Here is a 27,933-nt window from a genome sequence, read left to right on the forward strand (position 1 = left end):
CCTTATTCTCTCTAGGACTTCCATTTTTTCTCCCTATTTTTGAGGTCACAGTAAGTCCTAAGAGGAGCTTGAGAGGTCATTTAGTCCCTTTTGTTTCCCATAGGCAGAGACAGGTTTTTCTTAACTCATCCCAAATGTTTGTGTTAGCTTGTTCTTAAAATCCTCTACTGATGGAGATGCCTGGAAAAGGAATTCCACAGTTTCACTTTTTTACTCTTTCTAACTTCAGTGTTTGAAAGGTTTTCTTGATATCTAGGCTGTCTTCCTAGCTACACTTTGATTTGTTACATTTAACCTGCATAGGTAAGCAGGACAGTTTCTCATTCTCCTTTTTGCAGTAATCTTTTCTGTGTTGGAAGATGATCATGTTTCCTATGTTTTGGCTGCACTAGCCAACCATAATGGTGTACTGTCTTGTCTTCTTACTATTTTTGGTTTTCTCTGTTTAGACCCTTCCCAATTACTCTACTCATTCTTGGAGTATGGTGTAATCAGCTGAGTGTCTTCTGCCAAGGCATCACTGGTGTTTTCTCCCTCCACACTTTAGAAATAACATTAGCACCAAAAACTAGTCATACAGACATATGACTTTTCTAAAAGACAGATGCAAAATTTTGCTTCTCATGTCAAGGACAGTCACCCTGTTACTGCACCTCTTCTTCAGGTTTGTCCTCACATGGGGCACCATTTGTTGAGCTTTTGATAGGATACCCTTCCTTCTTGGACCAGGGTAAATGAGCAGAGGAGGCTGCTGTTCTGCTAAGTTCTTTATTTCATAGTCTCATAGCTTTCTTGAAGGCAGAGTTCAGGAGGGTTACATGATAAAGCCAAGTAGCAACAGCAAACAGCAGGCAGAAAACAGCTTCTTCTTCTAGTTCTAGTTTCTCTATAACTTTTTTCTTACAGAAATGTGTTTCTTATGGAAGTGTGCTGGAATTTGCTTTGAGACAACAAGAGCATGTTGTGCCCAAGTCTTTCAGATTGCCCCTCTGGTTAACTCTGTGATGAACAGGCAGATCTGTGTGGTTAAGAGATGCAGACAGGAAATACCCAATGCAATTGCATCTCTGCAATATAGAGCATTATAGCTTGTAATCAGTGCTAGCTCTGCACATGGCACAAGGAGATGACTAACTGGACAGTTCAGAATGATGGGTGACTGGTGTTATTTGGTTACAGCTCCTCAATTTGCACATGAGCTGTCTGATTTCAGCATTTGCAGCTCATACTTTACAACAGAACTCCCCCCGTTCTGCAGCTTGGCAGCCTTCACTGGCAGATTGTCAGGGAACAGTAAGGGTTACACAGATTTAGAGAAATATAAAGCAGAAGCCCAAAATCTGGGCATGCTTGTGTCCATCTGATTGAATTGGCTGACCATCAAAACCTGCAAACAATAGTTCCTTTTATCCCAGAGCCACAGCACAACGACTACTGGGATGCCATGGAAATTCCAAGCAATCCTTCAGCTGAACAGTAAACAAGTAAATCTACATGCAGCAGGGCAGGACTTATAGGTAGCAACCAGGCTTTGTGTTAGATTAGCTAGTAAAGTTAGAAAGAATAAATAGGTTTTTAGTCACATAGCCTTGTACACAGGTTTTTGTAGACCTGCCCCAAGTTTTCCAGGATGTCTCTGAGGTATTCTGTTATCTCCAAAGAGGTTTTCATCTTCCGTGGCCAATAATATTAATTTTCATTAATGCACTTCCAGGCTGGATCACAGTAAATAGGCATCTGTCTAGTTAGTGGTTTGTCTGCATCCATGTGTGCTATCTTCACATGTGTTTGTTCCCATATGTGTGTCTGCTGGTCATTGTATTTGAAGAATCAGGTGACTGCTCTGTCCAAAGACAAAAGCACCTTTCTCTCGAGTTGTACTTAGAATACTTGATTTTAAAAAGTATCAAAAGTTCTTTTCCTGAGCATTTGTCATTTTGTTTGTCCAGTCCTGTAGTTTGGTACTGCCTTACAGCCTAAAGATTTTGGTTCACTGTTGTGATCTCCCTAGTTCAAGTGCATCAGGGCAGCTAATGTACAGTCTCTGAAATGAGTTTCGAGGTATACTGTATGGAAAGGACAAGAATGAAGTGCACAAGGAAGTATTGAACAATTAATTATGCTGTAATGGAGCAAGAGAGGGAGAAGTGGAGAGCTGGCCCAGTGTAAACTCTGTGCCTCTGATGCCAGGATTACACTCGGAGGCATTTGTGCCTCTCTCCATTTTGTGAGGCATGTTGCCAGGCAGAGCAGCAGTTAGTACGCCCATGGTGGGGTTTACTAGCTTCCACACCGTGTTTGGTGGCTTCTTAACTTCAGGATGAGGAATTAAAGTTTTTTACACAGCAGGCAGTGATTGCCGTTTACAGATTTTTTTGGTAACAAAACTCTAGCTTGGGATATGAGTATTCCAAATCAGTGTTGAAATGAGGGAGGCACCACAGATGAGGTGTTGCTTACCAAAACAGAGTAGTAGCAGTAAAATGTCCATGTACCCAAACTGATACTGTTCCTGCTAATGCAGATAAAAGCTAGCCTTGAATGCCTAGTGAATTTGAGGGTTTCTTGGCTTCTTTCATTTACTTTGCATGCTTTCTTTTAAAGGTGACCTCTGATAATGTGTGTGAATATTGCAGGCATGAACCACTGTCAACCCTTACTGAGCTGAATGGGCTCATGTCCATAACAGAGAATTTATTTCCCTTCCCCGAGTTATTGGACACAGATTTTTCTTGGGTATTTCAGTGTTAAAATGCAACACTGACGTGTTGCAGGGCGAACAAACAAGGAACCATCCCATCCTAATGAATTAAGTTTGACTGTGAATCTGTCAGCAGTGGTTACCCATTCGTAAAATGCCAGGAGGACCTTTCTCCAAAATGCTGAAACATGATTTGTGTTCAATGGAAATGTTCTTTGTCTTCCAGGGGGCAATATCTGTTTAAAAATAAACCTCCTGATGGAACTGCGCCACCCAACTCCTTCTACAGAGCACTTTACCCCAAAATTATACAGGACATAGAGGTAAGAAACAGCTGCCAGATGTGGTGGTGTTTCACTGTTGGTTTTTTAGTTTTGTTTTCTTCAAATGTTCCTGATTTATTCATGATGCTGAAGTTCTGGGGATATTAGATTACAGTGTAGTATTTCATTAAATCTGACATGTCTGTGTTTGTCTGGAGTTTGTAGATCTGGGATAGTTACATAAGATCCTGCTGCTCCTTTAGACAGAGGATGAGTTGGATTGTTCAGTGAGCTGTTTGCAGGTGGAGTCTCCACACTTTGCACATCCGATATCACAGCGTCACTGCAACATCTTGGTTTTCTCTGTTCCGCAGTACTTTGCTCCTCCCAGTGCAATGAGACCTAAATGTTAAGGGAAGATATCAAGAACTGAGGCAGGAAGAAAGTGCATTCCTAAAGTCTGCAATCCTAAGACTCAGGAAAACAGGAAGCAGCTGAGCACGTTTTCCTTGCATTTAGCGTGAGCAAAATGGCATGTTCTGGTTGTTTCCTAAAGGCAGAAGCAGTGCTCAGGCACTGTTGTGACAAGTTTGTGCAAGCACTTAGAGCTCAACTGAGACTTTCTCTTCAGTTGTTTAGCTGTCGAGTCACAGGGGGTTAAAGGTTGGAGATAGAAAAGAGCTTTTAGGTTACTTCTTCCTCACCATTCTCAACAGCACAGTCTAGTTTAGCCAAAATATGTTTTCCAAGCATTTATCTGTTTAATTGGATTTATTACATGTGTTCTAGAAAGCAGGTATGTCACTGTATGGGCCTGATTGCAGGAAAAAGCATGAAGAAAAGTGTCTGCTGCCTTCTCAACCAAACAAAAAAAAAGGAAGATAGTTCCATGCTTTTTTTTTCCTCTATGTCTCATTTGTCTCCTGTCTCTCCTCAAGACAATAGAGTCGAATTGGCGGTGTGGAAGGCACAGTTTACAGAGGATCCACTGCCGAAGTGAGACAAGCAAAGGGGTTTATTGTTTACAGTATGATGATCAGAAGATAGTAAGCGGTCTACGAGACAATACTATTAAGGTGAGAATGCTCCATCATGGCATACTAATGGCTTGGAGTGCCTATACCATAAATAATACTGTCCTAATTTCAGTGACACCTACCCAGTCTCTTGTTGGTAACCTAGCCTTCTCCTTCTCCTTCCCCCATCTCCCACCAGCACGGCAGCTACGCCTCTTTTATCCGGCTAGAGAGACCCTGTTTTCAGACAGACAAGCTTTGCTACCAGAGTTTCTGTCCGGCAGTAATTACAGGCTGTGTAATTACTGGGCCCTATACCCTAATGAGATGGGTAAAACCAATATTCATAGTAAAGCCAGTAATAGCAAAGATGTCAATGTATTGCACCAAAGAGCCTGTAGAAGATCAGATGCCACTAAAGGTGTTCTAAGTGCCCTGCAGATGATGTGTTGTAGTGAAAAACAGTCTAGTCAAACTAGTAAGTGCTGAAAGATTAAAACTTTACTAACTGTCTGGTTTTGAATATTTGCTCTCTTAGATCTGGGATAAGAATACATTGGAGTGCAAGCGAATTCTCACTGGACACACAGGTTCTGTCCTGTGCCTCCAGTATGATGAACGGGTGATCATTACTGGATCTTCAGACTCAACAGTCAGGTGTGTGCTTATGATTTGGACCTTTCTGTTCGCCTCTAAGATTTTAGCTTTGCAAGCTGCTGAAATGATCTCTTCTTAAATGTGTGCTGTTTAAGCAGTTCTGTGAAGTAGTTCAGCATATTTGTCCTTGTTTATCAGATGTCCATGCAAATCGCTGTCAAGGAGAAATGAGAATCTAAGCCAAGGCCAGTCAAGGTCAAGATGACTTAGGAAGGCCATCTGGCATTTCACCAAGGTTTTGCATGTTTTGGCACTCCCTGAGAACGTTATAAATTCTCCTTGAGAATAACTTTTTAAGAGTTGAAATTTTCAAAGCAAGTTTGAAGGTTTAGTCATTCATTGTCACTTAATTTTAACAAAATATGTATGACTAGCTCTCCCATGACTTTAAATTAAATTTCAGCATGATGTTTCTTTTCATTCAGTCTTTCTAACCTTTCTTTCCTTCAAGTCTCCAGCAAAAGGCTGGACACCTCAAGGTAGCACTTGTGGTGCATGCTGTGCAGTTGTGAAGTCCACTTGTCATACTAGAGGATACCAGAGAGTGTAAGACCCATACTATAAATACAGGCACATATGGGTTAATAAATTGCAATATGAACTTGGATGTGAAGGGGCAGGTCTGACTTCTCCATGTTGTTGTATACTCCCTCCTTGTCAGAGTACAAGCAATGCTCATGCAGTGAGGTTAGACACCAAAAAGCTGCATTGGTGGCCTTTTCTGGAACTATTAGCATGCATTCCTGTGGCTGCAAGCTCCTCTGTGCTTATGTGTAAACTACTACTGTAGCTAATCACTATTAAATTGAATTCCTGACATGTGATGCATGCAGTCTTGCAGTTCTGCTAGGTTTTGGGGTTCTGTCATTGGTAGGAATCCAGAATTTTGGCAACACCTCCTGCCTGGAGGTGGTGTGGGAACTGCACTGGGCTAAACAGATTGCAAAAGGAGAAGCTGATGTCTGTAACAAGCACTGTCATTTTCTGTATCAGGCCAGGCAGGCCAAATTGCAGACTGGCTACTTGCCCAGGAATACTTTGTCTCCCACTGTATCTATAAATGTTTGTGCAGACCCCAGAGGCACATAGGATGCATCACTTTTATCCTTGGGTCTCCTCAGGAAGAGAGGCTTCATCCAATAGACAGTACAGATGGGCTCTTAATGCTTCTGAGATCTCAGGGATGCACTTGTCCAAAGAAGTCAGTGGGTCTCCAGCTCCTGTTCAGTTTGGCAACCCTGTCTGCAAACTGTTTGTATGTTAATGGCTCAGGTCTTCAGTTCTTCCTCCTTTGCATTTTCTAATTGGAACGCAGTTTTCTTTCTCATTTAGAGTCCGTAAGTTGATGCACTTCAGTTTCCATAAGTTAGAAAATAAGACATTAGAAGTCTTTCTCACATCTTGCCTTTTCTTACTGCTTGCCTTATTGGCAGCGGAAGGTTTTAACTTCTGCAGTGTCTGATGTGTCTGATGATACAGCCATTTTCTGGTTTCATATAGTGTATCTGGGATACAGGTGTCATAGTGCCTCCTCTTTATGGAGGGCAAAAGAAATTTGCCAACAGAATAGCCCAAAAGAAATATTTTTAAGGCTTAAAATCTTCATTTCAAGTGCTAGAAGTTCTGTATGAAGCTTCTGTCTAACGTGCATCTTAAATTATCTTTCAGTTGAAACAGTTGGTTCCAATAACATTAAATTGACATAAATGCTATGTCTTAATTTGGGTATTCAGCACATTCCTGGAATGTAGCTATGTACCAGATGCACCGCAGGGTAAATGCAAATCATGGTGCAACTTGTGGCAATTACTTGTATTTGTTTGAAAAGAATTGTCTTGTCTTCTGCTTCTGTATAAACTGGCACTTGAGCTGATAGTCCTGTGAGATAGGTCAAAAATTAAACCTGTCAGGGAACTTACTTCTCCACATTGACTGGAAATTAAGTGTATAATAGGCTGGCACAACCAGGAAACACCAGTTTTTAAGGCCATCAGTCTTCTAACTTTCCTCAGCACTAAATTCCCTTAATTAAAGAATGCTTTTTTCTTGGGTGCGTTATTTTTATGGTGTTAACTGCATTGCAGAGTTTTTGGCTGCTGGACTGTCTCAATGTACACATAATCAACAGATTTATCTAATACATTTTTTAATGAACTATTTAATAGATGTAGATATAACTTGTGGTGTTTGCTTCTCTAATACCACTAGAGAGTCAATTACCTCTCCCTCTCTCGCTCTGCAGAAAATGCACTGTGCAGGTTTTTAACTCTCTTCTCTCTGGTTTGAAATCTGAACCTGCAGAGTGTGGGACGTGAACGCAGGCGAGATGCTGAATACACTGATCCACCACTGCGAAGCCGTGCTGCACCTCCGCTTCAACAACGGCATGATGGTGACGTGTTCCAAAGACCGCTCCATCGCCGTGTGGGACATGGCTTCCCCGACAGACATCACCCTGAGGAGGGTGCTCGTGGGGCACCGAGCTGCCGTCAACGTAGTGGACTTTGATGACAAGTACATTGTATCAGCATCAGGTGACAGAACTATAAAGGTGAGGTGTTTCAGAGGCTTTCTGTTTGTAGCACTGGGGTATTTATTAATGAAGAACAGTGACCACACAGGGAAGATGGCCCTTGGCCGGATCTTCCTTTAGAAGCAGTGTTCTTCCTCCTGCTCATTTGCACTCATTCCTCCTCAGTTGAGCTTGCACAACTCGTTTAGAGAGCTTATGGTAAATCAGATCCAGGTACAGCTGCAGTTGAAAAAGAACAATTTTTCCTGTGTTGTTTTTCTACATGACCACTTCCATAGTCTGTTCAGTCATTTAAACAGTTGTTAGAGGGCAGCATGGGGACAAAAGTGAAGGTGAGTGGATAGGAGACACTTAAGTGTATCTGCTACGATCCCAGTCTGCAGCATTAAAGAATCTATAGATTCAAGAGAATCTATATCATGTGTAAATAATAGCCCAAGAATACTAAACCTGGAAGCTAATTTGATACTGTGTGGCAAAAATCTTCTGTGTACAATGACCCAACCTGCTATCAGTTGCAGACTATAACCGCAGGTCATCAGAGGGGTAATTTTCCCAGTCTTAATGATAGCATCTTCATTAAGAGTATTCTGGATGCATCTATGTATCATACAGACACCATCTTTTGTTAGTCTCTTCGTAATAATTTTGTCTCTGTGTGGTTCCCTCCCCCCTTCCTGTCACAGGTATGGAACACTAGTACCTGCGAATTTGTGCGCACCTTAAATGGCCACAAACGAGGCATTGCATGTCTGCAGTACAGAGACAGGCTAGTAGTGAGCGGCTCTTCAGATAATACCATCAGGTGAGAGACAAACTCCTCATCGAAGAGTTCTGTGCAAGCACATTGTCTCTGGTGCCCTGGCACGTGCAGAGGTTAGGCAACTGAAGTGCTCTGTACCCTTGTCAACTTTGAAATATGCTTTCTTTGGTATAGAACATTGGGAACTACTGGAAAGAGATATTAGAAGCCTGTTTTACTGTGTTGTCTTTCATCCTCTACATCTCAAGAGTCCCATACTAATCAACAAGTTGCATTGCTCTGACAGTTCTGGTGTATGAAAGAGCTGGCAAGTACCACTTTCTGTGATGTCCTCTTGTGATATTTTAATTGGACTATGTGTCTAGTTAAAGGGGTCAGATTTGCAGTAAGAGGCATTTAATCCTCTGCAGAAATCCTCCTGGGCTCTCGCCAAACTCTTCTTGTGGTACTTGGCACCTGGTTAAGTTTGGAACAGCTGGTTTAGAGCATGAAGTTCAGTTTGCTGCCTTTTACACTTCTCCAGCTGCCCTGGTTGCAATCTGAGATTTAACTCTTTCTGGTATCATGAGCCAGAATTTCTCCCTACATCCTGCAGCTGCTAGGAGAGGGATGTCCCACTAATTTCAGGATGTACAGAACAAGCTTGAATATTAGTTTATGTGATGCAGGAAAATGGCTCTGTCATGGAAATGGGAGTAACAGCAACCTCCCTTTTCCCTTTGTCATTTCTTTACAGTAATAGTCTGCCTTCTGATAAAACTTGAAAGCTGGACAGTGTAAGCAGGAACCCTTCACTTCACATGTCAGTAATAATTTTTCCTCAGTGAGAATGATCCATGCTGTTGTTTGCCTGTGGACTTGGTTTGCAACATGCTGCCTCTCCCTGCTCTGCATTCTGTAGGAAAACAGCGGTCCTTGGGTTGACATCACCAGGACACTGTGCCAGGTTTTAGTACAGGGCTGTCTGAGAGCATGACCAGGAGAGCTGAAACTTTCATCTCTTAATCAAGGGAAGAAGTGTTACAGGGACTGTGTAAGAACAGCACCACTTGGTGAGAACTTCTGCTCTTCAAAGAGAAAAAAATAAGCCTCTGCAGTTGTACTGTGAAACTTGGTCTCAGAAGTAGAATAAGAAATAGTTAAATACTACAGCAGTTAGGGAAGGATCTAAAATATGCAATGATAATAAAAATAAATGTCAAGATAGTGATAATGCTAAACAGGAATACAGTTACTTTTATGCTTGTATTGGACAAAATCCCTGCTTGACAGATAAATTGTGCTAGAATTTCAGGAATGTTGACAGTGAATCTTAATGGAAGTCAAGTTTAGCAGCAGTGTGATCAAAGCAAAACACTTACCTGATGCTAAAAGACAGTTTTCTCCCAGCCATTAGCAGAGGGCACAAGTCAGTGGAAGAATGATTAAGAAAAAGGTTCCTAAGTCATCTTTGTGGATGGCTTGGTGCTTTGTAGTTTTGATTTTAATCCACTACCAGATGTTGTGTGCTGGACTTCAGTAGAGGCTGATACAGAACTTAAAAGTTCATTATACCTCAGGTGCAGGGAAACTTTTTTCCAGAAGATGACTTTGTGATTTCTAGTTTTGCAACTGCAAACATTAAGGACATGTGAAGTAGCTGAGACTTCTGCAGGGAGACTTCACATTGAAAAATTATTTAGGTTTTGATTTAGGCCAGAAATTTCACCAGTGTGAGAGGACACAACTACATAGACATCACTATCGTTGTGCTAATTTCCATCTAGAAGGAACTTGTCCATCAAGTTTAATCCAATCACTTCAGTATCTTAGCTTCTAAGGCCAAAGTTCTCAATTGCTACAGACAAACATGGTGTAGAAAAAAGGGAATCAGAGAATTTAGTGCAAGAAAATAAAATAAGACTATATCATCTTGGGTTAAGTTTTTAATGAGTTAGGTTAGTCTTCAAGTATATATTCTGTTTCTAGTATGTGCACACATAAGGATCTGATACTGATCTGTTTAGACAACAGCATGCTAAGAGATGGGGTTTCCAACTCACCTGCCTTCTGTACATCTCCCAGCTCTGCTTTCAGGTGAATTAAAGGCTGAGATAATTGCAGACCTCCCTCTACTTCCAGAAGTTCTCCCAAAGTTATAGGAAGGAAGAGTGGTGGTGTTTTTGACTGCGTACACTTTGTAGTGATTTTTTTTTTTTAGTTAGTTCTCAAGCCTTAAATTTAGCTCTTTTACTGTTTGTTCCTTTGAATATTTAAAGAAGTAGAAGTTAGAGAAACTTATGAAATCTGGGAAGTACCCTTGGCACCAATTCTGCTAGAAGACCCTACTCTTAATAGCAGTTATCCCTTTGTACATGAAGGCCCATTTGCCACGTGACAAGGGACATGATCACCTCTTGTAATCCCATTCAGATTCAGGTAAAACCTCAGACTGGGACCTAAAAATACAGGCCTGAGTTAGTGTGATGGAGCTTCCCAGAGCTGCTGGCAATTTCAGGATCAATGGCAAGGAATGGAAACACACGGCATGAAAGTTCCTGGCACAAGATTGCTCCTCAAATCTTTCTGCACCAGTTAATCTCTGGCATTGTCCATCCTGTTTACAGTCCTTGACAGACGTAGTACTCTCTGACCAGCCAGAGTGCCTTTGGCTGACCTTTGCCATGGAGTTGCTTGCTCTGACCTTGACTGGTGTGCTGTACTCTAGTGAGAACTATTGGGTCCTTCACAGATTCCTGAAAGATCCACTTCACAGATTGAAGAATCACTTTGTGCTCCTTGTTGGCTTCAAACATGTGCATAAACTTATCCTTTCTTGGTTCTACAGTGACAAAAGCGTTCTGTTCATTCCTCTGTTGTCCAAAGTGAAAGCAAGTTGTTGTGGCAAGACAGCTGCAGTCATTATCCACCAGCCTTGGGCACACATCAACTGGATCTGGATTATTCTCTGGGGAACCTCAAGAGTAAAATATGTGGGGATGGTTTATCTCTTTCATTGTCTCTCAAGCAAAAGTGACCTGACCTCTCAGCAGCTGTGCTGCTTCAAGATCTGTCACCCAGAGAGATTCCACATATTTCCCCATATTTCTCACTACTGTGAAGTTCATGCCAGTCAGAGCACTTACTGAATGAGCATTTGAGAACATCCATGACTGCTTTCTTTCTGCTGTGTGTCAGGGAGCCGGAGCAGATATTGCTATTACAAGACTACTGTATGAGCAGAGCATGTCTCAGCCAGAGGTGGAACACCTCTAGACAATACATGTCAAAGAATTTCAGTTCTTATAGGCAAATACTCATTCTTTATCCACGGTAGTTGGGAGTCATGTCAAAGAGCTGGAAAAAGTATGGAAAACAAATAGACTTACTTCATAACTGTTTGAAGTGTTTAACTATTTTTCAAGGTAGCATGCAAGTGTAAAAATTATGTATTTTCATTTATTCTCCATGCTGAAAATCCATCACAAAAGCCAAAACTCTGGGATATTTACAGTTGAGAGAATAAGGTGTTGCTGGGTCTCTTACTGTATACTGGTTTGGGTGCCAGAACCTTTTTAAAATACTGTATTATTAGAAACAGTTCACAGAGAGCCGCAGGAGTTATTTGAGAGCAAGAAGAAAATGCATTACAAAATAATAAACACAGAGCATCCATTTTAGCTTATGCGTAAGGTGCCCAGATTACAGATTAAATTTACCTTCTCGGGAAGAAATGACAAAGGAAAAGGTCTTGTTAATTCTTATACTTCTCACCACTATATGGATGACTTAATTTGTCTGATGGTAGTCTCCAAATCAGAAATGGGCATGTAGGGTAACAGAAAGGGGCTCATACCCTGTGAAGGTGATCATATCAATTGAAACAAGCAGCCAAGGGGATTGGTAAATCTCCCTCTTTTAATATCTTAAAACCAAGGCACGACACTTTTATGAAAAATGAACCTCAGTAAAATAAAGTGAGGCTTACTGTGAAGGTAACTGGGAGATATCCTGTGTTACTAGAGCAGTGGATACTAGACACAACTGGTTTGTGACTCATCTCCCATTACTGTAACATCACAGGGTCATGTGGAAAATCGTGAATCCATTTAACTGTGGGAAAAGGAGTGATGAGTGTAGTTTGTTTCTTCTTTTTTGTTCCATTATAACCTTTATTTCCAAGTTTCCATTAACTACAAGCAAAGACCAAATGTTTCATTGCAATGCTAAGGTATTAAAAAATTCTTAATGCTTCTTTGTACTCTCTTCCAGGCTGTGGGATATCGAGTGTGGGGCATGTTTACGTGTACTGGAAGGCCATGAAGAGTTGGTGAGATGCATACGCTTTGATAACAAGAGGATAGTCAGTGGGGCATATGATGGGTGAGGTTATCAGTATAGTCAATGCTTTGCATCTTCCTGTCTGTCTCAGTGTCTCCCATCCTACTTTGTGCATCTTCTGTATAAATATCAGACTCTCTGTCTGTCATCCTAAGAGGACCTTCTCATGGCCAGTAAATGAGGACCATGCTACAGAGCATAGCTTTCGTTCTTCTTTCGAAGTAAGTCCATGTGATTTGATGTGTGTGGTCCAGTTCTTTTGCTTGTAAGAATATCTGACCAACTCAGCCTGAAACCTCTTCCAGCTCAACCACTTGTAAGAACAATCTTTCCCATCTGTGGTTATGTCTGCAGGACCATTTGCCACTAGATGTCTGCACTCCCATGTGTTTCTGTTAGTTATTACCACCTGCTTTTTATGTGTTTTACTTTGTTGACAGCATATTTTTCCCTCCCATTAAGTTCTATAAGCTTTCCAAAGGGGAAATGCAAGAACCAGGTCTCAAGAGCAGAAGGATTGCTGTAATTTTCCTTAAACTGGTGCATTAGCTAAGTTGTACTAACAGGTTTTTTTTTCCATGAGTACTTGCTCTTTTCTCTTTAACAGAACCATGGTGTTTGTCTATTTTTTCACCACTAGGAAAATTAAAGTATGGGATCTTGTGGCTGCTTTGGATCCCCGTGCTCCAGCAGGGACCCTCTGCTTGCGAACCCTTGTGGTAAGAGCTTTTGATAGAGGTGTTGAAAAAAGTGTGCTTGTTCAGGGCCATCTTGAGCTGTGAAAACTCATCCTCCAGTCTGCAGGATCTTGAAATAATTTCTAGGGGTCTGGTTTTTTTGGATGTCCAGCTTTTTTTTAATTTTGCAAGCATTAAAAGTAAGAATCTCTGGACTTTTTACTCCACTCTGGGCTTTTTAACAGTTTTATTCTGTGATTTGAAGTTAATAACTGAAGCCATTTTTGAACTCATCTTTGGAATCCATGGGCCAATGGGTTTACATTAACCTGTGTGTACCTGGTAGTACACGATGCAGTAGTAAGTTCTCTGAATTGTTGACATGAAATTTCTTAAAACTGCTGCATTCCAAATTTGAGGGATGGGAACGAAAACACCCTTGGGATTGCTTTTAACTGCCTTTTGGGTGTTTAAAGAAAAAGCAGGTAAGGACTGAAACAGTAAAATGGCCTTATGCTTAAACAGCAATTGCTCTTTTCATCCTGTGCACTGCTTTCTAGTGCAGGTCCGTGATGGTGTGGTTAAAATGTTATTGTGTGAGTGTTAACAACATTCACAGTCATGTTTAACGGCTCTGCTTGGTCTTGCAATAATGTGGGAAAGTTGTGAGAAGAATGCCAGGATAGCCAAGGCCTTGGGATGGTTCCTGTAAGTGTTCCTCCACCACATTCAACCCAAAAAAATGGCACCGTTGCTGGGGATAAAGCAAGATTTCAACCAGTACCAAAATCTCATTGAAAAAGAAGTACTGTATGTTTTTATTTCTTAGCTTGGAAGTGTTTGGGCAGTGTTTGGGTTGGTATATGTTAGACCTTTTCCTGCTGTGGCACGTGACTGTAGTCTGTGCTCTAAAACAGGATCGTACCAAGGCTGTCTGATTCTCCAAAAGTGTGGTTACCTCTCACCAGCTGAGCTGTGCTGGCTGACCTTCTGCACACTCATCAACCACCTGAATTGCTCCTGTTGTTGTAGATTTCACTGAAGTACTTTACATCACATTTGGTGCAGGCTGTGAGGTCACTAGGACTCAGGTAGTAAGATCATTAAGCCATGCTACCTTTTCCAATCATGTATTTGGACCATCAGCTACAGGGTAAGAGTCCATGAGAGCTTTGGATGCCCACAGGTACTATGTTGAAAAACCTTCTTGTTAGCCAAATAGAAGCGCAAATAGTTTCATGGCTGAAATCCAGAAATATGCTTTGTCATTGGTCACCCAGTTCCAAGCTGTGGAACAATTCTGGGTCCATGAGCTCATATCCTGCGAGTCTAAGACTTAAGCTTGATATTAGCAGTGTTTCTGCTCCAGCCTGAGACAAATGTGTGCCTAGTAACTTGTAGACTTAATTTAACTGGTGTGATTTCCTCTGCATTTTCCAGCAGTGGACAGCCAAAGTGCCCTAGCTAATTATATTATAAATCAGAAGTGGTGGGATGGAAACACTGTAGGAATCTCAACACATGGATACTCATAAATCCCTGTTTGATAGCAATGGAGGGGGCCAAAAGCTGGGTGGGGAGCAGAGGAAGCTGTTGCAGTGCTTTTAGGACTTCTATGACAACAGGGTGTCCTTATACCCGCTTACCCATGGTTTGGGTTTTTTTTTCCTCTTCTCTCGTCCTCCAAAATTAAACCTGGCTGCACAATGAACATCATGAGTCTCCTGCTGCTTGTGTTCAATTTTCAAACAGTAGGAGGAAAGTGCACAGATAACAAATGTTCGCTGCATGCCAGGTCCCTTCCAGTTTTGTCTTCCGTTAGCTGGAACAGTGGCCACATGAATTTGACAGAAGCTTTCCATGAACAGAATAAGCTCACAGTTCAGCTTTCCTTATGACCTAAACAGTCCAGCTAGGGCAGCCTTTCTAGTCCACAGTGACTGGGATCAAAAAGGGAGTTTTGGAAACAGCTTTTGAAAGTACCTCTCTCTCTTTCTCTCTCTCTCTCTCTCCCCCTCCATCTCTGTGAGTAATCTGTCAGTGGATCTGACTGTTGTAATGATACTTTTTTGAAGAACTTCTTTACTGCTACAACACAAAACCTGGAAAAACACTTCCCTTAAGAATAGGTGGGAAGACAGAAACTCTTAAGATGTTTATAAGACAAATTTAAGTTATACTTCGAAGATCAAAAAGGTCCCATTGATTAGAAATTCTAAAAAATTTATCTTAGAATCTGACTTATGTAAGCATTTATTTTCAGATAATTTTGATTTAAAGATTCAGAAATTCACTTTAAAGCAGCTATTGTGTTTTGTAAACTGAGCTGTATTTTTGTAGTCTTGTGCTATAAGACAAAGGCTTTCCTTTCCATAACTAGCAATTCTCTTTTGCCTAAATGTTTGAGAAACCTGTAATTTCAGTATTAAAGTATTTTAAGACATGTTTTTTTCCTGACCCTCAGAAGCCCCTTACAATGGGTGAGAACTAAAGAGAAATGTGTGTTCGTGGAAGAGATAGGGCTCACCCTCGCTGCACAGTTTCTGTTCCCTGATGACCGAGGAGGAGGCTACTGCTCTTGGAGTGTTGTGAGCACCAAGAGCAAATAGGCAACACAAAAGGGAAAGCAGAGTGGATTTGCTCTGTGATATCCCGGATCCTGCCATTGCCTCCTGTTAATTATGATCTGAACTCTTGCCAAATCATCATTGCCGTTTCCACTCATTTGGTGCCTCGGAGCAGAATGCAAACTGCCTATAAAGAATGCCCTTTCTAGATCATATTTTTAGAACTGCTTAGGAGGAATTACTACTGTGTCACTGGACTTTACAACAGGCTCCTTAGTGTCCTCCAGGGTTAAACTGTTTCCTCTTCAGCAGTGGCAAGGATGCCAAGTCTTGAATGCAAAGTTCTCATCTCTTCCCCTGTAACCTCCTGCACCTGGGAATACTGTAATTTCAGGAAGGAGTTTTGCCATGGAATAAGGAAGACAGTGCACCTGTCAGTCTCAGCAGATGGAATTATGTGGTGGAGGGAGTTTGGTTTGTTCTGCACAATGTGTGTCTAATATTGGGATTTAAGGAGTAGTGGGACAACTGTAATGTAAACTTCCTGCACGTCAAGTACTCAGATATGGCAAACCCTTTTCCTTGAGAGAAGGTTTAATTTATTCTCTGTGATGGTGATGCAGTGTGTCATGTGAGGTTTACTGAGAAATTAATATAACACTAAAATCAAGCCCAAGTTCATCTTCCCTGCTCCATCCCAGGTGCCAGCTAGTTTGCAAAGTAACATGCCGTGTCTCCTGCTGGCATTTCAGGAGCATTCTGGAAGAGTCTTTCGACTTCAGTTTGATGAGTTCCAGATCGTCAGCAGCTCACATGATGACACCATCCTCATCTGGGATTTTCTGAATGACCCAGCTGCCCAGGCAGAATCCACTCGTTCCCCGTCCAGAACATACACCTACATCTCCAGATAAATAACACTACACTGTACCTCACACTCGCACAGGTAAAAAAAAAGAAATAAAAAACTTTAAAAAATAAGGTGAGGCTCAAAGGTGACACTGGAGGTAGTGTGAGCCTGCTGCTTGAATAACTGGCTGGGTCTATCAGTGTTTCACATCTTGGTTATACAGTAATTACAGTGTCCTGTAAAAGGACAGGAATGGTTCTGATACCTTAGAATAGGGATTTTATTTTAGGATTTGTGACATGTGGTGCCTATGACTCCCCCTGACGAACTCCTCCTCCTCTGTCCATCATCATCAATAATTAAATCAGTTATACTGCTGTCCAGAAGGAAGAAGGGGTTTCTGCAGAGCGAGTAGAGCAGCTGCTGCCTAACAAGAGAATGCAGATGGCCTGACCCTGGGCAGTTGTCACCAGGCAGAGGGTTTTGCCAAGAACCTCCCTCTGAAGTGATCACCATTCTCCTCACTCTGCAGCAAGCTGATTCAGGATTACAGTTTGGCTAGGGAAGGAGACACTGAGGCACAAGCACAAGCCCAGGCAAATTAAATCGAGATGCATCAGTGTGCAAAATAATTTAGTGATAGCGCCTAGCCCTTGTTCTCTCTTGCATAGCATGGATGTTAAATTATTCATATCAGAGCCTGGTTGGTTTGCTCATCACCTTTTGTCTTGGCCAGCACAGTGGGGGGAGGATAAAATGTTTCATATGTTTGGGTCAGTTGTAGAGTGAATTTGATGCATGTGAGTGAAGTGGGATAACATGATTGCCTGCGTGGGTGGGTACATGCGCAATTACTGTTAAGAGAAGTAAACATAAGAGAGAAGACGGCAGAAGAGCTGACAGGCTTCTGCAAAGGGGTGTCCACAGTGACATTTTCCCATGAAAATGCTCTATCATGGGGCACATCCTGTATCCTTTTCGGTAACTGTACAGTGATGCTCTGGACCTGTCAGATCTTGATTTTCTCAAACACTCTGGTCAATCAGATGTTATTTTAAATCATTAAAAGGCTTCGTATGAATGGGGTTTGTTTCGTTTGTTCTGTTTTTTGTTCCCAGGACTCATTTAAGCTGCAGTATTTAAATACCAGGACAAAAGAACTATCCACGTAACCAATACTTGCTGAAGAGAGAGGCTCTCAGACTTGTTTCTGGAACAAAGTTGGCATGCGGTTGATCTCAGACAGGGTCTACTCAGCGCGGCTGACTGCTAAAGTGCTGCTATATCAGAAGATGACTTTTATCTTTCATGAACAGTTAACATTTTTAAACCTTCCCATCCCTTTCTTCCCTCATTCCCCTCTTCATGTTCACTCTTCCCTTTACCCCATTTGGTTCCCCTCCAAGCCCAGTCACCAATGTCCTATGAATATATTTAAGATGTTGCCAGAATGTGTTGCTTTGCTGTTAAGCAGAAGACTTACAGCCACAGTGCATCCTGCTGAGAGTCACTTCAGGGTGGGTGGGAGGGTGGGTGGGGAGGAGGCTGCTACTCAGGCTGAAGTCAATATCCATTGCTAGGCCTTTGAAAAAGCATTCAGCTCTGAAGAGCAACAGAAACACTTATAACAGCCAGACCATCACCCCCCCCAACCCCAGCTTCCCTGTGGCTTTTGGCTGTTCTGACTGCAGGCTTATTTTTTTGTGGAGAGAGGACCCTTGAAATTTGACTATTATGAGCCAAATCCATCTCTTTCCTCTCCTGCCTGCTATGCTAACCCTTTGGAAGCTGATGCATATTGTAGTCTCCCCTTAACATCTGCTTGGCTGGGGAATGCTAGTCAATGACAAGTTAAACTCTCTCCTGCCAAAGTCCCAAGCATGATGGACTGGGGCTGAAATCCTGTCCACCCCCACCCAAGATGAAGTGTTGGCCCAGGACAGTATTTCACTAGCAAAGGGATTGTCTGTACCATCTTCCTCCTGCTGTTCTCCCTGAAGACAGTATGTTGCTGATGGCTTATGAATCATTCTGTAAATTGGAGGAAGTTTGAGGCTGGGGTGAGAAGGAAAGCTGGATTTTGCTCCTATCTTTCCATTCCTTCTCCCCTCAGAGAGGCTGTAGCTGGGTACTGGAAGAGGGAGCTGTTAAAAACTTCGTGGCACTCTGAAGAGCCACCCTAGAGTGGAGACACTACACAACATTCTGGCCGTGACAGTAAGACTTTGCCTCACTTGAATGAGCAAATGCACACCCTGGAGATGGTGGTTGAGTAAAATGAGTGTGGCCATGAGGACAATCATTGCATTTAGCAGTGACTCCAGGCCAGTTCTGCAACGTTTCTGGGGCTGGCTTTGCTAGAAGGGATTAAGGAGTTTTTGGTCTGCTTCTCTAACTTATGTACTGCATTGTGGTTTAGGGACACAGGCTGATTAGTCCTTTTGCTGATAGCTGAGATGGGTCTTTGCTTTCTGGCTGAAACTTCTGCAAATTGTCATTGTTTAGAAGACAAAAATAGCCCTGAAGAGGAAGTACATGAGAAGCAATTCTGCATGTCTCTGAACGGGACAGAGGTCTGGGGGTAAACAGCTCTCTTCACAGAGCTGGAACGAATTGCAGCTGGCCTGCATTTAGATCAGAAAAGACTCTGTAAATCAGTCCCTGGCCATTCCAGGTTTAGGCCCAGATCTTCTGCTGTAGGTCTGGAATGATCTCCACTGCTTTAGTGGGGAGTTGCTCCAATCCCACAGTAAGAAATTGAGGTCCTTTGTCTCTGGGCTGGAGATGTTTAAACTGGCTTTGTTAACACCCTCTGAACTTGGCAGATGGGATTTTTTTATAAGCTTTTCTCATCAACTTCACTTTGCTGGGGAAGCAGTTGCATTGTTTCTAATTGCTTGGGATGTGCTTTTTCCACCAGTGAAATCTAGCAAGGAGCTGGTCCTAGAGTCCCCAAAGAGCAATCCAGAGGGCTTGAATAATTTAGCTAAGACAGACGAGAAGGCAATGAAGTTAGGGAGGAGGGCAAAGCTGGTTCTTGGGGAGTACCTAGTGCATTTCCTGAAGCATGTGGGCAGCAGTGTTAAGCATCTCAGAACATGTGATGACACTCCTCTTTTCTGTTTGAACTATTACTGTAGAAGAGTCAAACAGGTTAACAACTCTGTTCAGGTAACAGTGACAGAGCAGCTTACCTCTGCAGAATCATAAATGAGTTCTGAGTCACAATGTTTATCCACAACTAATTTTGGCACTACTTTTTAAGTCCAGGAAGGCTGTTTTGGCTTTCAGACAGCTCTACATATCATGAATATTGCAGTCCAAAGCCAAAGTGACAAGGGAGCATAGAGAATCAAAGTTTACATCCCAAACTTTGTTGAATTCAAGTTCTGAGTCTTCATACTGTTTGAACACTGTCCCTCTAAGTTCAGGTATTAAAAGGTCTGCAGCATGGCTGCATATCAGCAGGGGTTTACATGACCTTGGTGAAAATGTAATAATTATTTTCCTCAGTTTGGTCTTCCTCTATCTTTTCCATTTCTGTTACTGTAGAAAATAATGATCTGTTACTCCAGCTGCTGAAGGCTGCAGAACTTCCTAATATTTTAATGACATCTTTGTGGCCAACACCTATAAGGATGTGTTTTATTTTTGCTAATTGGGAGAACTTGGGAAAACTGGCAGACTGGCTGGCCAAACACAAGAGACACCACCATTGTAAATTGTCCTTGGTTGTCATAGCCCTGCTGCTCTGTGCTGCTATTCTGTTGGGTCCTCAAAGTATGGTACCATACTTTGTACTCTGCTGTATAGAGCTGTTTAAGGTACATTTAGCAAGCAACTGCTGAAATCCATTTTTGGCACATGGTAAGAAAGGTGCGTCACCCTCAAGAAGGGACTGTGTGTGGGTACTTCAAACAGGACTGCAGAAGGGTGAGGATTCCTACCCCACTCCCTGAGTTGTACAAATTTTCTGATAGCTAAGAAGGAAACTGAAGTTAACTGATCTAACTTGAACTTGAAACTGCCACAGCCTGGCATTTGGTGGTGTTTATTGTGCACCCAGGGAGGAGCAATCTGGTGAGTAGATCTCCCAATGTCAGAAGAAAGTGGCTCTTTCAAACTCCCTTCCCTTCCCGTAGGATATGTGTGCATGTGTGTGTGAGTGTGCAAGAGTGCATGTGAGAGAGAGGTTTCAGCATGAACAGAATGGATAATCCCTCAACCAGATTGGAGTAATTGCAGAGTTTATAATGAAAATAACTAGAACATGCCTGCTGAAAGGAGATAAAAAAGGGCTGGGAAGTGTCTGTGGGCTTTAAGTGTTGCACATTGCTTTGAAATTAAATACCTCTGCTGCATAGAGATCGGCACTTCTCCCACAAGTAGGAAGCTCATGCTGGCCTTCCACCTTGGATTATGGGATGGAAAGTACTGGAGGTGTGGGACAATCTGTTGTGGCCACACCATCTCCTGCATGTGACTCCTTTGCAATAGGGCACAGTTCTGCTGCAAATATTTCTTGTCCTCAGAGGAACACAGCTTGCTTTCAAATATGCAAATAGAAAATGGCATGAAGGAGTTTGCAGTGAGATAACTTCTACAGCTGTCTCCTCTGGAGCAGCTCCCTCTGCTCCCTGTTAACATTCAAGGACAGACACATCCGCTGTTGGAACGGAAGGATTCAGGTGACAAGTTGAGAAGTCTGTGATCATCAGAAACACTGAAATGCTTTACACTTGTTTCTAAACTGGAAGCTGACTTGGACCGCCATGCTCTACCTACCCACCACCTGCTCCTGCTCCAAAGGATCCTTTTTTCTTTTTCTTAATTTTTTTTTGAACACTGAAAAAGCTGGAGAGTATCATGCACATTTCTCCACTCCCAGGTATGTGTATCTGCCCCTTCCACATGTCCCTTCCTCAGTCTGAGCAGAGCTCCAGGCTTGGTTCTGAGTTTCTTGGCATCCCAGCTCCTATGGGAAGCACCTCTCTGAGTTGGGCTCTTGCCTGACTTTGTTAGCTTCCTTTAACATGATTTTAGATCTGCCTTTGTGGCTTATTATTCCTTAATTCACTGGGAAAGGGCAATATGTGCATTTAATAAATCACAAATACTAGCAGCTCTTCTTAGCTAGGGAAGGGAACAAGAAGGAATGCCCAGCCTTCCTACTGCAGGCTTGCCCTTAACTATAGGAGGAAAAGGAGAAGATGACCCGAGTGGTTAAAAACTATAGGGGAGTGTGGGGATGGAGATGGATCTCTACAGAAGTGGGGACAGTGCTGAAAATAGATCTTTTAGCCTGTGCAGTTGACTGGGAAGAATAGAGGTTTGCCATGATCAGAAGTCATCAGGAGGTGACCAAATAAGGCCTCCAACTGTTGAACTTGTCAGTTGATGCCCCTTTTAGGATGAAGTGGAGGCATAAGGAGAAAGGGATGGTCTAAGCTATACTTGCCAAGAGAAGAATGAGCTTTGCCAGGGTCTCCAAGTGGCATGCATGATGCACTTGACATGCTGAACTTTGCCCTACTGTTCCCCTCAAAGTGATAAGCAGCAGCTTCCCAGAAGGAGGGGGGAAACAGCAAGTGATCCAGCTGTCCTCAGAGGAGGTCTCCATATGAAATCCCTCTATCCTGCTGGCAGATACCTACTGGATTGATTGGCATGAGGAGGTCACAGTCTTTCTGCCCCTGCTTTTAATTCCGAGACAGGAGCAGCAGGTCCCTTGGGTGTATTCCTTCTCTAAAATCCCAGTCGTGGTTTGAGAGGAATGGCTGCCTGCTGAGCATTTGGCTTCCCCTCCTTTCCCCCCTTGCCCCATTTTTTTTAAAGATGAGGTGTAGCCAAACTGCTGGACAAAATCTTAAATCCCCAGGGGGAGCCTTGGCACATTGCCAGAATAGATCATCCTTTGACTGGTCAGAAAACTCTTCCTGTGACTTTGTGCTTGTTCCCAAAGATCACTGGGCTTCCATGTATCTTGCCCAGCAGATAACCCATGGGAGTTGGCAACACTGGTTGATCCTTAGGGATGTTAAGGTGATACTCTCAAAATCAGAGGGATTCTGATGTACATGGATGTGCAGCAAGCCCTTTAGATACTGTAGACAACTCCTAAATAAGTCCCTTTTTTTAATAGCCTATCACCCTAAAAGATACCCTGATTTCTGCTCAAGCAGGAGCCAAGTGCAGCTGTAGCCAGAAAATGAGCATGAAATACAAGTCTTCATCACAGAGCAGCTCTGCTCATACCTGCACAATGAATAAGAGTTTGTTGCCTTCACAGGGAAAGTGTTTTAACCTCCTGGCACTTGAGCACTGGTTTACATCTGAGCAGAACTCCACGTGCAGGGGGCAGGCCAGTGGGCTGTCTGCAGTGACTTTTTACAAGGAGCTACCTGTGAGAATTTTTGGGCAATTCGGTGTGAAAACCTGGAGCTGCTTTTGAGTGTAAAACTTTGCTTTCGACTACTTTGTCTTTATCATGCAAGGCACTGCAGGGCTTAGCCTAGCCCCAGTTTTAGCATGGCAGAACAATAGTGTGGACCTCAGCAAAGTGTACTGTCCCGTTTCTTCCTGTCATTTTCCATCACTGCATTTAGGAGAGCTGCATGCCTGCCAGGCCAGCCTGTGCTGCATCACTCCGGTCTGCTCAGGCTGAGGTGGCTGTGGAAGTGGGAGAGGTGAGAAAGAACATGGTTTCTCCAGAGTTTTCTGTTTGTTACTCTGCTATATTTGTTATCTGGATTCTTAAGTAATGAGTGCTTTGAATTTTGTGGTTATGTTACGGTGATGTGTAGTTAATGTACTAATGTTCACTTGAGCTAGGATCATGGTAACAGTGTGGTTTGTTTTTTTTTTTTTAACTGTTCAGAAAATAACTTAAATACAAAGATTAAGCTGTGAATCTCTCCTGTTTTCCTTTGGGGGGGTGGGGGGAAGACACTGTCAAAATATCAATCCTCTATCTTCCTCGAGCCCCATGTGTGTGAGTCACACGTCTGCTACAAATGTACTGTACACAACATCTGCAGCATGAACACCTGGAAGTGCTGGGGACAAAAGGTGGCCAGCTTTGCCCCAAGCTTGTGGTAGATGCAGCTTCACAGGACACACAGAGTCTGCAGTAGCCAGTCCCACCTCAGAGCTGCTGCTCATGGATGAATGCAGCATAAAAGACTGCCCTGGCAGTCAGAAAAAAACCACTTATTCCTAAAACCACAGCATACTTTTTAATTAACACTCTCTCCATTCATAGTTAATGGCCTCTGGCTGGGGCAGATGAGTCTGCCCTGTAAGCCAGAGAGTGGATATGACTGATAGAGAAGAGCTGGAGCTGTCCTGCCCATTAAAAAAGTGTGGGGGGAAAGCTGTAAAGATTTTGTGTTTTTCTGGGTACTGTTGCAAGATCCTGGTAGGAGAAGCACAAATTTGTTTTATAAGCTAATCAGAATCCTGCTGTTCAATAATGAGTGAGTAATTGACATATCGCAGCACTGCCATGCAGTTCTGTGGCTGGGGATGCTGCCGTGCTTACGGCTCACCCGAATCAGAATGCAAGCACCCTTGCCCTCAGAATACCTTCCTCTTAAAAGTGCTCCTTGGATAGCTGCCTTGGATCTTTCCATTTTACTTAACAGCCCCTTTTAAAACAAAGGCCACCGCAGTTTTAAGATCCTGACTCCAGGGGTGGTCAGAAAACAAACAAACCCCTGCACTCCGACATCTCTCTCCCTGCTGGCTCCATTCTTGGGAGCCAGCAGGGGACTGGAGATTGTGAAGGCTCCTGCTTTTCTGAAGTGCTGGGAGCAGAATTCTTGTCACTTCCAATCTCCATCTCTCCTTGTGACAGAGTTCCCAGCAGCCCCGTGCTTTATTTGGCAAGGCTTTGGTGTTTATGTGTGTGTGTGCACACATATATAATATATATTTTACATACATATATATATAATATGTAATATATATATATATATATTTACACCACTTTAACCTTTTCTGTTCCCTCTCTATTTCCTCCTACCCAATAATAGATTTGGTAGAGCAGTTGCAGTGACAGGTTTCATCCATTGCTTTGGATTGGTCTGTAACACAGAATGCAGCTTGATTTTAACAACCTGTGAGCACATACAAATGAGACACCTTCCATACCCACAGTCCCAGGTGTCTGTGTGTACCTAGACAACACACATACTGCCTGCTCCCATGAGAAACAGGTTCTTCTTGTGGGTTATTTCTAGATGTTCCTTAGACAGTCCTTCCCCTTCTTATCCTTGATGTTTTAAAGATGAGAATCAGGGTCTTTATTCCAAATTTCTAGGACTATGACTGCTGTCCTGCAGGGCATGAGCTGGAAAACTTCTCTCAGGAAATCTGGACTCGCATCCAAAAACTCAAGCACTAAAGAGAGTCTTTGAGGAAGAAAAGCAATCCCAGTTGTAAATTTCCACTGGAAAAGAATGAACAGCTTATCTTAAATAGATTCAGTGGTTAATTACCCTTTCTGTTTAAAAATGTGTGCCTTATTTCCACTTCAAATGAAGGAGGAAAGTAATGTTTGCTATAGCTTCAAATTAACAGCATTTGATCAACCTACAGCTTTAAAATGAAATCTTCTCTTGTTTGGTGGTTTTTTATTGTTATCTTATATACATGCCTTCAAGAATATAGTAAGGTACTTTTTGGAAAGGGGGAATTGGCCAGTTTAGATTAGCTAGGCTAGAAAGAATGTAATTCTTACAATAATTGTTTAGGATCAGTTTAGCAGTTGAAGAGGATGACAAGCTCTCAGGAGAGGAGGCAGCATGGCCAAAGAAACAAAAAGCCCTGCGCAGACAGACGTGTAATGCTGCTGTGGATTTCTGTGGGTGAGCTGGCTGGCTGTCCTGGGAGTAAGGGCTGTGCCTGGCTCCAGCAGTGTCCTGGCCCCTTTTGTTCCACAGTACTGTGTGGCACAGCTCCCTGTGGCACTCGTGTCAGTGCCCAGGATGTGGAAATTATTCAATTTTTTGTGGGAATAAGGTGCCACTCCTGGTCTTGAGAGCTCTGGATAGCTATGCTTTTCCAAGTGCTCAAGTTGCTCCACAGCCAGCCCATAGACACTGCCCAAGATCCTGTCCCAGGAGGGGCTGCTGGAGGAGAAGTTAAGAGAGGAAAAATAAGCTGCTGCTGTGCTCTCCCATGCAACGGCCTGCAGCCATCATAGATCTCAATGTGACCCCTTTGCCAGCTGATCCATGCCAGCAGTGCATGTCTGTGAGTACCAGCCACTTCGCTTTACCCTAAGACAGCTCAGACACACATTCATTATATCTCCAAGAGAGATCTCTTTGTTTCACATCCCATGTTACCTTCCCATCCTGAGCTTTCTCTCCGAAATGATTTGCTGACATGCACCTGGCTGGTTAGGAGCAGCTAGAATTCTCCAAACCAACAGGGAGGTTGCTGAGCTGTGGGGCTGATCAGCTGGGGACCACCAAATTTGGATAAGGAACATTACCATGAAAACCTAGGCTTGGAAAGGTCTCACCTATACAGGTAAATAGCTTGCCTGCAGATGGAAAACAGTCAGATGGGCTTTCCAGTGCAACAAGGCAGAGACAGCAGCCTGAGCAGTGCTTTCACTGGGGACAGCACTGACTTTCTTCTGGAGGCCTCTGGTTTGAAGAAACTCAAGCCCCTGGTTAACATCACACTGCTGATGTATCCAAAACTCCCTGTCCCATGCCCAAAGCACCCTGCTGCTGTTTACAAAGGCGGATCAAGGAAAGCTTCTCCTCCAAGGGGCAGTAAGGTGGGGAGGCTGCCAGACCATCTCCATTTCTGCAGTGTCAGCTCCAAAAGGGCAGCCCTGGCAAACTGCTCTGACCTTCGGAGCAGTAGCGATGTCTGTGAGCAGCTCTGCCCGTGCTGCCGAGTTCCCTCTCCTCCAGCAGAAGGAAGGGGTCAGTGGCTGCTAAGCAATGCATCTTCTTGCCTTCGTATGAGCTGCTTATTTCTTCCTTGCAGAATTTATCTAGTTTGGACTAGATAGTGCTGGGCAAACCCCCAGGACCAGCACTGAAGACCACATCCTTTCCAAGGGATTTCTAGCTCATCTTGGAAAGGGGGACAGACCTTCCCATGGGGAGCTGTCAGCTCAGGGGAAGCCCTGAGGTCTCCCAACTGCTTCTCCATCCTCCTGGCCTCAGCAAATGCCATCACTCTGCAGGATGTGGGCTGGGACCAGCTCCACCTGCTGCTCTGCCTCTCCCAGTTCTAGGTTTCTTTGCGTGCTCCAGGCACTGTGTCAGATGCCTTGAGGAGAGGAGGTGTGTCAGCATCCCATGACATGGAGTGCTGGGACAGGGATAGCTCCAGTGCTGTGTCTGGAGTTTGGGGCAGCAGCGAGGCAAGAGGGGGCCAGGAGCTCTGGGAGTGACGATGGGTGGGGATAAGGGTGGGTTATAGCCTCACAGCCACTTTCCCAGCCACAGGGGATGTTTTAGCCAGGAATTCCTTGCATGGAGGCAGGGGAGGAATGCCTATAAAATGTGGAGACAAGCTCCCTTGCAGCTCAGAGCAGTGGCTGTTTTTCACCAGCCCTTGTCTGTCATGTGCCACCATCACTGGGTCAGGTCACAGGAGTGTCTGTAATTAACCCAGCTCCCTGGTGATCCTTAATTGGCACTCCAGGCTTTCCTCCTCCCCCTTCTTGCCCCACCACGAGTTTCTCACCTCTGCATCTACTGCTAAGCTCCACTGCTGGGAACCAGTGACAGTAACCCATATTTATTCCCTAAATCAAGGCAGCAGCCATCCCCTGACTTGGAGCTGTGTCCTGAGGATGTCCCTGCTTGGCCCCAGCATCAGGGTGTGTGGCAGGAGGAGGGGCTGTGGCTGCAGGGATGAACCCAGGGCTTGGGGATGGCTATGGGCTTCAGTGCAGAGAGCTGGGAAGCTCCAGGAGGGTTTTTTGGTAGGTACTTGCTGCTGCTGTTTCCTCTTTCCAGAGCCCACTGGACACATTTAACCCTCCATGTGCTGCTCCCAGAGATGAGCCGTGTACTTGAATGACCAGAGTTGGAACATGGCTGCAGGACAGAGCATGGCCTGGCTCATCATCCTGTCCCAGGTTTGCTGCTTCGCCCTGCTTAGCAAGGGCTTGGGGTGAGTCTTGGGCATGTTTAGGGCTGCCCTGCAGCACTGCAGGTGCTTTGTACGTGGCTGGGACCCACAGGCTGCATGTTTTCTTGCCAAGTCGTCTCACCCATGGGGATGTCCAATAAAATGGATCTTCATCCTGCTGCTCTGGGAATGAACCAGGACCATCCCCAGAAGGACTGTGGCTCCTACAGGTCTCCCCCACTGTGGCCCTCTCACCAAGGTCTCTGCAGCCAGCCGGCACACCTGCACCGAGGTAAAGGTGATGTCCTGATCCAGATGTGGAAAAACTGAGTCTGGGCAAGACACAGGAGCTCTTGAGCAGCCAGCCAGCCCTGGGAAAAGCTGAACACTGGCAGGCTGGAAAGGGCTGGTGGCTGGGGGAGAGGCCCCGATGCTTTCAGGAAGAGCTGGAGGCTCACGTGGAGGGAGGAGACCGGAGCT

General features: G+C 43.7%; 1 protein-coding gene across 9 annotated transcripts in view; it reads left to right on the forward strand.

The window, feature by feature from the left end:
- Positions 1–17,842, forward strand: part of BTRC (beta-transducin repeat containing E3 ubiquitin protein ligase) — a 120,591-nt gene extending 102,749 nt beyond the window's left edge. For all 9 annotated transcript variants that reach the window (XM_048310749.1, XM_048310753.1, XM_048310752.1 and 6 more), the window contains 9 exons: positions 2,928–3,024; positions 3,903–4,040; positions 4,519–4,637; positions 6,939–7,188; positions 7,857–7,975; positions 12,185–12,295; positions 12,894–12,972; positions 16,250–16,443; positions 17,466–17,842. In XM_048310749.1, coding sequence (XP_048166706.1) covers positions 2,928–3,024; positions 3,903–4,040; positions 4,519–4,637; positions 6,939–7,188; positions 7,857–7,975; positions 12,185–12,295; positions 12,894–12,972; positions 16,250–16,411 — 1,075 coding nt within the window. In that variant the 3' untranslated portion in view covers positions 16,412–16,443; positions 17,466–17,842. The remainder of the gene's footprint in view (positions 1–2,927; positions 3,025–3,902; positions 4,041–4,518; positions 4,638–6,938; positions 7,189–7,856; positions 7,976–12,184; positions 12,296–12,893; positions 12,973–16,249; positions 16,444–17,465) is intronic.
- Positions 17,843–27,933: the final 10,091 nt, after the last annotated feature.

Source organism: Corvus hawaiiensis, chromosome 8 (assembly GCF_020740725.1).
Source record: "Corvus hawaiiensis isolate bCorHaw1 chromosome 8, bCorHaw1.pri.cur, whole genome shotgun sequence".
Classification (NCBI taxonomy): domain Eukaryota; kingdom Metazoa; phylum Chordata; class Aves; order Passeriformes; family Corvidae; genus Corvus; species Corvus hawaiiensis.